The 10,822-nt window shown below is 37.5% G+C and overlaps 2 protein-coding genes and 1 pseudogene across 2 annotated transcripts; 2 read left to right on the top strand and 1 right to left on the bottom strand.

The window, feature by feature from the left end:
* Positions 1 to 10,822, bottom strand: part of LOC142519830 (protein transport protein SEC23 C-like) — a 29,705-nt pseudogene that overhangs the window by 6,092 nt on the left and 12,791 nt on the right.
* On the top strand, positions 839 to 2,208 carry LOC142518965 (uncharacterized). Its single transcript, XM_075621829.1, has 2 exons — positions 839 to 1,811; positions 1,904 to 2,208. The coding sequence occupies exons 1-2, from the start codon at positions 854 to 856 to the stop codon at positions 2,203 to 2,205; spliced, it is 1,260 nt and encodes a 419-aa protein (XP_075477944.1). The 5' UTR covers positions 839 to 853; the 3' UTR covers positions 2,206 to 2,208.
* Positions 2,208 to 6,915, top strand: LOC142518967 (uncharacterized). Its single transcript, XM_075621833.1, has 3 exons — positions 2,208 to 2,728; positions 2,809 to 2,927; positions 3,017 to 6,915. The coding sequence occupies exons 1-3, from the start codon at positions 2,305 to 2,307 to the stop codon at positions 3,530 to 3,532; spliced, it is 1,059 nt and encodes a 352-aa protein (XP_075477948.1). The 5' UTR covers positions 2,208 to 2,304; the 3' UTR covers positions 3,533 to 6,915.

Below are 10,822 nucleotides of genomic sequence, written 5' to 3' on the forward strand. Positions count from 1 at the left end.
ATAATTTTGGAACATGGAGGACATTTTTAGGAACAAGGGATGGGCTTATATAGATATCAACTTGACCAGCAATGGTGGTGAAAGATCCATCAGCTAAGGTGATTTTCTTGTGGCTAGAGCATGGTGTGTAGGTAGAGAATGATTTGGAATTATAAGTCACGTGATCGGTGGCTCCGGAATCAATTATCCATAACTTTGGAGAAATCTTTTCAGAGATATTAACAGAGCAAGAAGTAGGAGTGATACCTGAAAAAGCCAAGGAGCTAGTACCTGACGAGGAGGGTTTCTCAAGGGACACTAAGAAATTTTTCAACGCCTTGATCCTGCTCACTTAAACCTGCACCAAGGTTTTGTTCGCTTCATTCATTGTTCGATGGTGCACTTACCATATGGGCCTTGCCTCCTTCACAGTGTTGTCAAAGGCGTGCCTCAGCGCCTCAGGCGCTAGGCGGAGCTGCAGCGCCTTATGGACAACCAGGCGACGTGTATGGCTGGGCGAGCGCCTTTATCGCCTTGAAGCCGTTTTTCTCCAGGTGATGGGCGTTCCAGGCGTTCCGCCTCTGTGCAGCGCGTTCCGCCTCTTTGCCGCAGGCTTCTCCTTTATTTTTTAATGACCCAAAGCCCAACTAAATAAGCCCATAACTAATTTCAGCCCATAAGTAATTTATTTTTAAACAAAAGCCTAGTTTTGCATGTCGATTTGTCGATACGTATTCTCCTCCCCTGCCGATTGAAGCTTCTGCCTTATCTGCGCACACCACTCTCCCCTACCGATTGAAGATTTCTTCTCTGCCGCAGGCTTCTTCTCTTTTGCCTAATCTGTTTTGCATTTATTTTAAAAAAATAGCCTAGTATGGCTTCTCATCCTCAATCAGAAAACACACAACCAGATGGGGATAATAAGAAAGACCCCGGTTGGAAGCATTGTTATTTGAAAAATCCAAATGATACTAATAGTGTGACGTGTAGGTTTTGTGGCTTCACGTCCAATGGAGGAATTTTTCGAGCCAAACAACATATTGCTGAGAATTCAAAAAATGTCAGAAAATGCAAAGAGTGTCCTCAAAGTGTCCGTGATGAGCTGTTGAATTATATGAATGAAAAGAAGAAGCGAACATTGAGAGCTTGCGGTGGAATGAAGCAAGATTTTTGCTTTCTTGATATCGATGAAGATGAAGACGATGAAGAAGATGTACAACCAAGCAAAAAGAGAAGTTTGACTTCCATACACGAGACTGGAACTGGAAGTGGAAGTGGCAGTGTTAAAGGGCCGATGGATCTCTTTATCACGAAAAAGAAAACCAAAGGGGGGAAATTGAGGCAAACAAACATAAACGATGCTTGTGATAAAGAGCTTAGAGATCGAACAGTTCAAAAGATAGCTCGTTTCATGTATCAAGCTGCGATTTCTTTCAATGCTGCCCATTTAGATAGCTTCAAGGAAATGATTGAAGCCATAGGTCAGTACGGGCCGAATTTGAAACCACCAAGTTATCATGAATTGAGGGTACCACTTTTACAGAAAGAAATTGCCTACACAAATGAGTTGTTGAAAGAAAACAGAGATGAATGTGAGAAATATGGTTGCTCAATTATGTCTGATGGGTGGACTGATAGGAAGCATAGAACATTGATCAACTTTTTGGTCAATTCACCCAAAGGAACAATGTTCTTGGAATCTGTGGATGCATCCGCCCATGTCAAGACTGGAACCCTGTTATATGAGTTGCTTGATAGATTTGTAGAGCGTGAGGGAGAGAAAAATGTCGTGCAAGTGATTACAGACAATGGCAGCAATTATGTTTTAGCTGGTAAGTGAAGTATTGAAATTTTATTTCCTTGCATATTATATTACATATAACATAAATTGATTCTTTTTTGTTTTGTACTCTTTTTTTTGTAGGTAAACTTCTACAAGCAAAAAGACCGAATTTGTTTTGGACTCCATGTGCTGCTCATTGCATTGATTTGATGCTAGAGGATATTGGCAAAATTGAGGTGGTTCGGAAGACTATTTCGAGAGCAATTGCTCTTGTTGGTTACATTTACAATCATGGAGGTGTTTTGCACATGATGAGAGAATTTACTGGAAACAAAGAGCTGGCAAGACATGGAGTCACCCGTTTTGCTACTACATTTCTCACTTTGCAAAGCCTCCACAAACGACAAAAGGCTTTGAAGAGAATGTTCATATCAACACAGTGAATAGAAAGTATATGGTCAAATGATATAAAGGGTAAGAAGGCAAATGATACTGTTTTCAAGCCTTCATTTTGGAATAATGTGACATACACCCTTAAAGTGATGTGTCCTCTAGTGATGGTTCTTCGCATTGCCGATAATGAAACAAGGCCAGCGATGGGTTATATCTATGAAGCTATGGACAGAGCAAAAGAAACAATTCTCAAGTCCTTTGATAACAACAGAGAGAAATGTAAAAAAGTGTTAGAATTTATTGATGCTAGATGGGATAATCAGCTTCATCATCCTTTGCACGCGGCAGGATACTACTTAAACCCATATTTTTACTATCACAATCCGAAAGTTGAGACGGATGCAGAAGTCACAAATGGGTTGTTTGCATGCATACAAAGATTGATTCCAAGCCATGACGTGAGGGATAAGATTATTATGGAGGAGTTGCCGGTATATAAGAACTCGGAGTCATTGTTCGGCAACGAATTTGCCATTAGAGCAAGGAATAATAAAGACCAACCAATGGCGCCTGGTATGTGTTTTTTTTGCAAGAAGTTAAATAGTTAAATACTTAAATATCAAATGAAAATGATGAGATACATTTTTTTTCAGCGGATTGGTGGAAAATGTTTGGCAATGGTACTCCAAATTTGAAAGAATTTGCTATCAAAGTTCTTAGCCTCACATGTAGTGCTTCGGGTTGTGAAAGGAATTGGAGCATATTTGAGCATGTGAGTAAATACTATTACGGTATTACATGACTTATTTCACTTTTCTTTTCAATTTATAGTTTATGATGGTTACGTCATTCGTGTCACAGATACATTCAAAGAAAAGGAATAGACTAGATCACAAGAAACTAAGAGATTTGGTATATGTGAAGTACAATCAAACACTCAAGGCTCGTGCGGCTAAGAAGGATAAAAGATATCATATAGTTTTGAGGAATATTGATGATTGTAATAATGAGTGGTTGATTGGAATGATGGAAGCTGGAGAGGAACCTGTTTTTGATGATGATGATGATACTTTGACATGGAACGTTGTAGCAGAGGCTGCTGGAGTAGAAGAAGAAACCAGACATACTAGACAACAACGGACCTCGAACCCTATTTATAGGGGAGCTTCAACTTCTAGAGGCAAAGGTAGGGGAGGACGAAGAGGTCGGGTGACAAGCCAAACTACTCATGCTCTACAATCACCAATGGATGTAGATGAAGAATCTACTGACGAGGGAGAGTTTGATGATGATGTGTTGAAAGATGATTATTCAGACATTGATGAAAATGTGGAGGATGGTGATGTGGATGAAATGATTGAATTAGAAAGTGATTGATCTGAGTCTAGATTGTTTTGGAAAAATTAAATTGTCTAGCATAAGATTTGAATGTGTTGATTTATCGACAATATTGAGATATTTTTGTTTTTTGTTACTTGAAGCTTTATATATTTAGGTTTTCATATAGTTCATTATTATTAATAGTTGATTTTTAGTAGAAGATAAATATATAATACATTCTCTCTATATTATCGCCTCGTGGCTAGGCGATCGCCTTTTGTCGCCTAGGCGTTCGGGCGCTAGGCAGTGGCTCGTCGCCTTGACGTCGCCTAGCGCCTTGACAACTATGCTCCTTCATCAAAGTTTCGATTAGGCCTACCATGCAGCTTCCAACACTGATCTTTGGTGTGACCATTCTTTCTGCAGTAAGTGCAATATAGAGATTCACGACTGTTTAATCTTGATTTTTTGTGTTGATTGTTGAACTTGGATTCTTTTATCCCAGCCGTTTTAGCAACAAGTGAAGATCCTTCCTCTCCGCGTGTCTCGAGCATCACCCTTCTACGGCCTTCTTCTGCCCGAATGGTAGAGATTGTTTCATTTAAGGAAGGCAGATCTGCTCTTCCTAAAATTTGCACTTTGACTGCATCGAACTCCATGTTGAGGCCAACCAGAAATTCATACGTCCGTTCCCTTTCAATAAACTGCTTTAAGACTGTAGCATCTGATGTACAAGTCATCTTAATGCACTGGTATTGGTCCAGCTCTTGCCACAGTCCTTGTAAGAGATTAGCGTACTCTGTTGTGGTCTGATTTCCTTGCTTTGTTGTTGCGATCTTTGACTTAACTTCGTAAATCTGGGCTGCGTCATTAGCCCTGGAGTAAGTATGTCGCATGGCCTCCCAAATTTCTTTGGCTGATCCAAGGAACATGCACGTATCGCTAATCTCTGGCAGCATCGAATTCCATAACCATGACATTACCATGGAATCTTATTCATCCCAAGATGCAAATTTGGGATCTTTCTCCGAAGGTCCAGTACCTGTTAAATGATCCAGCCGTCCTCGACCTTTCAGAAAGTTCTTGACAAGTTGGGACCATTTCAAGTAATTTTTCCGTTCAAACTATGAGCAGAATGAAGATTTTGTAATTCCCCTTTTGCTGCAGTATGTTCGACAGTGGCAGCATCAGATATAGGGCTGATTATAGTACTATCGGACATTTTGCTGGAGATTGATGAACTTCGCTCTGATACCAAAACAAAGAGTAGAAAGAATAGAATTTATTATTATTTTTACAACTAATTACAATTGTACATATAAATAAGAGCATAATCTTCTAAATCTAGTAATAAGATCCCTACAAAACTGGGAGAGAATATTCACAATATAACTAACATAATCTGCATGATATATCTACTATAATAAAATATTGATTCTAATCATATATTATCTACAGAATCTGACAGACAAAATACATGGAATTTAAGCTTAGCATACTGGAGCAATTAGACAATAGTTAGAATAGGATGTGTTGAATTGCCAACGGATTGAGACTTTAAGTATCTAGGATCGTTTTTACATAAAGATGAGGGGATTGATAGAGATTTATCACATAGAATACAAGTAGGATGGTCGAAGTGGAGAAATACATCTAGTATTCTATGTAATCGTAAGGTATCCTTTTCAAAGGGAAGTTCTGCATGATAGCGGTTAGAATTGCTATTTTATATGGATCTGAATGTTGGGCGGTAAAGCAAGCATATGAACAAAAGATTAGAGTCACAGAAATGTGGATTATAAGGTGGACGTGCGGACACAAATATGGATGGGCTAAGAAGAGTATATCAGAGAAAAAGTTGGGGTTGCGACTATTGAAGAGAAATTGTGGGAGACACACCTGAGATGGTATGGACTCCAGTTAGGAGATGTGAGACCGTGACTAGTACCCTCATTGAAAACGAAAAGGGATGGATAATAACGACTAAGCATGATATGCATTATCTAAATATAGATAAAGATATAATAGGATACAGAGCACAATGGCGTAGGATGATCCATATAGCTGACCCCACTTAGTGAGAGAAAGGCTTGTGTGTTGCTGTGTGCATTACAGGTGTTGCTGGTGTTTCTTAGTCAAATGCTTAAGAGGAGACATCAAGAGGTGGTAGCAGGGCTCCATGAGAGTGGACTCAAGTTTTATTTTGCTATGGTGTGTTCCCAATTGGTGTACGTGTCCCAGTACAATATGAGTCAGGATATGTCCCGAATAGCTATATTTTGAGTATTTCTTTTATATTTTTTAAATGTGGTCGAACATTTGAGATGTGTGTGTATGGATGCGAAATTGATGCTTTATTTTCAATATTTTTATTATCGATCATATAAATTTATGTGTATAAAAGGTGTGCGCGTTAAAAAAACTACCCCATTAAACATATTCCAATCTAAATTTGAAAAGGAGCGTATGCACCAAATGGCTTGGAAACTGTTAATCACCAAAAAACATGAAAACCCGCCATATTAATCCCAATATATTTTCATACAAATAAAAGATGTGATAATTATAATTAAAATTAAAAATGATTAATGAGTTTTAGCGCTCTTGGCAATGTATCGGGGATACAATAAAGTCCTTCATGGTTAAACCACATTATCACAGCACAAATTCTGACATAGGTATTTGACCATATTTCCCACCCGGGCCTTCTCTAAAATCTATCCAATTAAAAAAAATAACATCTTGGCCATCATTCAAGACTTCAAGTAAACAGTTCCCACAATTATTCTAGCTTATTACTCACGAGAATAATAACCCACACTTCTGGCTATCTATAATGGCTGCCTAATTGTCAGTCATAGTTGAACACCCTGTGATTTGGTCTTATAGTTTTTTATGCGACATTGTGTAAGGTTTCTAACTAGAAATTTTTTTGCTTCAAGTAGAATGCTTTGGTTTTGATTTCCACACTCGTGTGTGTGTGTGTAATTACAATATATCATTGATATGATTTAAATATGATTTAGTTATAGAAAGATTTCCTACGGCCTACCACATTTATATTGATTTAGTTATAGAAAGATTTCCTACGGCCAACCACATTTATATCCTTTTATTTTCAACTAAACGAGGCAATCATAGCAATAGCAATCTAAATAAAGAAAGGTTAGTGACTCTTCTAGCCTTCTAGGTATTATATCGTTCATGCAGGTTTTTACAGCCAAAACACATAAGCTATGCTTTGTGTTTTATAATCTCTACATTGTATTCCAACAACAAAATTCAACAACATTTCTTTTAATGGCAAATCAAAAACGTTCAAGCATTAAACGACTATATTCTATACAAAACAAATAATTGGGTCATTAGCTTTTTCGGCAATTTCTTGTTTGACCATTACAACACGTTCACTTTCACATTTTCAATAATGTTAGCCAACAACTTACCTGATGCTCAGGCTGTTCATGATAGCCAGCTTTCCGCCACTGAGCAATAGTGATCCATGAAATACCACAATTGTGAAATATGAATCCAAAAGGAGGATTTTATCAGCAACAATGGATGTCACATCAAGAAGAGCGGGTTCAGGTCCAGAATGAAAAGAGTATGAGATCAAGGAAGGTTGAATCATGACCACTGAATTAGCTACATTTTCCCTGTTCAGAATCATCCTAAAGTAAGCAGTCTCGTCTGGGCTGTTGTTAAAAACCTGTACAAAATAATATGAACAACATTCAGATTTTATTTCCTCGATCACACAAGTCACTTGTTGCATACAATCTGTTTCAAAAGTTATTTTGTGATAGGGAGCAAAAAATATCTATACTTCTCTACGTCTCTGTTGATGACAAAGCTCTTTTTCAAAGACAGAAGCAGCAAAAGGGAAACAAAGGCAATAATTGCAGACCTGGACAAATTGTGAGCGTCGTAAATGAAACACGAACTGTGGAAATATTGATAATCTAGGAGATAAACTGAAAGAAGAAGGGCTATCCTTCTGGTACTCCCCGAATCGGGAACATATATGAATCAATGATTTATCCAACCATCTGATGGGGTCAAATTCAGCCTGAAAAAAAATACCTATTACAAAGAGTTTATGTCATAACAACAAAATAATGCAAATGTCAAACTCCTAGATGAACAAAAAATGTACTTGCTCATGTGCGAGGCATAAAGACTTTTGTTTTCAAGAACAGAAAAAATCCAAATAATGATGGAAACAGCTGTCCATACAATGTTAAATATATCCAATGCCCCTTGCAACCATTGACATGAAAATACGGAATGTGGAAAAAAGTCAGATAACATGTTCCTTATCTTCTGATATCAATAAAGAGTGTAAATGTCAGGGCCCAAATTTTTTGATGCAAGTGAAGCAAACTGGAAGAAGCAAAGTCAACAGAGAACAGCAAGTCAACCAGAATACAAAGTATCAACCCAGAATAGATCAATGGCCGAAGGTATGAGCAATTGAGCAATGCCCGGACAGATGGAAAATGAATAATCGGTAATGTAGAGTCCTGAGAATCTAAGTGTTGAAAAGTTGGGTGCTTAGCTACGGAGCTAGTAGTCGAGCAGTAAGCAACTGAAAATGTGAAATATGCTAGACTAGGTATTGAGCAGTTGGGGTAATAACAGTTTACAGCAGAGCAATCCCCTTGCGACATTTTAAGTCTTGAGAAGTTATGCAGAGCAATCCAACACTAAACAATTCCACCATGCCAGGATAAATGTTGAGTAATTGGGAAGATTATTCAAGAGCTAGCAATCAACACGGTCTAAAGTACAGCACAATCTATAAGCAATGGGAGCTTGACCATTATAAGTAAAGTAGCCCACAAGCAATTGGTCTGAGCTCAACAATCTCAACAGGGAAAAAATCGATTGTGAAGCAGATGGAAGTTGGCACGAGAAATGGACTGCCATACAATGAGGAAAAAGTTTGATCATCACCTCAACCTGTGAAGGTTGTCTTAGACAAGCAGGTAGTGCAAACCACGAAGACATATAAGTTTGAGAAGATATTCTAGAATAAGAATAAACCCAAAGGTGCAAGGCGCAAGAAAGTAGCTCGAGGTGGCAAAAGCACTTTGAAGAGTGAAGACATCCCGAAATGTAAAGTAATGTAAAAAATATAACCGTTTTTTATATTCTTTGCTCAGCAAAGAATATACTTTAGTTCTGTTTACTTTCAAGTGTCGGTCATTTCCAATTAAGAGAATAATCAATTCCCTTATGATTTCAATTCAGCTAAGTATGTGCTTAGATTATGTGCACGCAAGTTATGAGACATGATCAGTGATGGCTTTTTTGAGGACAGTGATAGATAAATTTTGAGACATTAGAATCGTGAAATCCTCATTTTAAATCATTGATTCTGCACACTAAGTAAATTAAAAAAGAACCTCATGAGCAGCAATGGCCACGCAAGCGAACATATTCCACAGTTTTGGGATAGATTCTGGGAGGTCAAGACGTCACAGAAAAAAGAAACAAAACAGAAGGAAAAAATGGAATTAGTTCCAAAGAGCAATAATCTAGCTAGAAACCGTCGTAGAAATTTTTCAGAAATAAGTTTTCCTTCTCACAAGCCAGCATTTGTGGCCTGATGGTCAACTGTCTATTCAAGATCAAGAAGTAATTACTGTTCAAGTATCTAAGAAAGTATTTAGCTTGGAAAACTAATTGATAGTACTTTAAATTAAAATCCAATCTAATTATGTAAACGCAAACATGGTAATCAATGCAAAGACACATACGTGTGCAATCATAAACTGCGGCCAGGCTGACTTGATAAACAAATAGCTTCAATATGTCATCGCAATCTAAGTAAAATTCAAGTAATAAACCACAGCCTACTATTTTTCTACCCATCAACCATCTAATGTATTTAACAAACAGCTCAAACACAAAAGGTTCAAGTATAGGACCTCGGTTTCCATTGTGAAAGAAACGTGACGAGCCATTACAACCGCTGCTGCTTCTTGATCAAATCCAGATATTATGTCCTGCAGAATAAAGCAAACCAAATAACCCATGCGTTTCAAAATTGGCTTTTGATGGTGTCATTCGATAGAGATTTGGAGATGAACTCTTGTAAGTGTAATATCTGTGCACATAGCTCACAATCCCTGATTTATAATCCTTTGTCATGCCAATGTATGTGTCAATTGAAAAACTTTGGAACATATTACCGAGAAATGGCACCAACATACTTGAAAAGGGGGAAAAATAAATGATTAAAAGACTAAGAAGTTTGAAATTAGGGAAATTGGATCATACAACATATCTAACTAGCTTATACTAAATTTTGTGTACACTTACTGATAGAATCATGTTGTACTACTCGGAAGTAACATATTATATCTAAAGAGCGAATGGAGACTCAGTTTTTTAGGTCATAAGACAACATTATGAAAATACACAAATATCTCCAATTGGATTAGTGGAACAAGTACAGATTTCTTTTCCAATTAGAAGATTACATTTTTTATTCTCCCGATTCATCGTGAGAAATAAATTAAGATAAAGGTCAGTAATAGGACAAAAAGATACAGAATAGCTTGCACAAACTGCTTTTTAAGCTGGTAAAATGAGCTTGCCACAACATAGTTTGCTAGACACCATTGGACAAACTTGTTTTCCTAATTTTTTAGATACTTGTACGTCTTCAGCGCAATTTTTTGTTCACTTCTACAGCAGAAAATAACAGTTTCACCAAGAAAGAGACACCCACCAGTTTGTAATCACATGAAAGTTTGTCAAGAATAAACAGAGAAAAACAAGATATGCTTACCTCTTTGCTTCCAGGCCCGGCAACCCATCTTCTCGAGATGGTAGTGGCACGAAGTCTCATTTGTCCACTACCATGCTGGTAACTGGGGAAGAAAGAATATTTTTAAAAAGTCAAATATCTGCCTCGCTCACAACATATCAAATAAACTAGTTCAGATGCCTACTAAGTCAGGAACTGAAAATAGAACTGGTTGTTTGCTGCTTGAGCAATAACATCTGGGCTCTTTTTGATAATATCAAATATTAGACACAGGGAAGTTGTTTTGTCAAGGCCACATAACTTCCATGCAGTTGTATTTCCCTGGCCAATGACAGTTTCCGAGGACAGAGGACCTTTCTGCACAAAGCCAGAAACTGTTAATATCAACCTGATGCAGATTGGAGAAAGTTCTTCCGTATGTAAAAATTTCATACCTTTTCAAGTGATGCACAAGGGCCAATAATTCCCTGAATTTTTATATCTTTTGAGCAATTGATCTCAAATATACCACTGCACAAGAAAATGTTGATGGGGATCATCCAACACACTTTAAAAACAAAACAAATAAT

Source organism: Primulina tabacum, chromosome 11, assembly GCF_025594145.1.
Source record: "Primulina tabacum isolate GXHZ01 chromosome 11, ASM2559414v2, whole genome shotgun sequence".
Lineage (NCBI taxonomy): Eukaryota > Viridiplantae > Streptophyta > Magnoliopsida > Lamiales > Gesneriaceae > Primulina > Primulina tabacum.

Bases quoted from the DNA above. Each gene is read 5' to 3' on its own strand.
- LOC142518965 (XM_075621829.1), top strand. From the start codon at position 854: ATGGCTTCTCATCCTCAATCAGAAAACACACAACCAGATGGGGATAAT. The intron at 1,812-1,903 runs GTAAGTGAAGTA...TTTTTTTTGTAG, and splicing joins CAGCAATTATGTTTTAGCTG to GTAAACTTCTACAAGCAAAA.
- LOC142518967 (XM_075621833.1), top strand. From the start codon at position 2,305: ATGTGTCCTCTAGTGATGGTTCTTCGCATTGCCGATAATGAAACAAGG. The intron at 2,729-2,808 runs GTATGTGTTTTT...ATTTTTTTTCAG, and splicing joins AGACCAACCAATGGCGCCTG to CGGATTGGTGGAAAATGTTT. The intron at 2,928-3,016 runs GTGAGTAAATAC...TTCGTGTCACAG, and splicing joins ATTGGAGCATATTTGAGCAT to ATACATTCAAAGAAAAGGAA.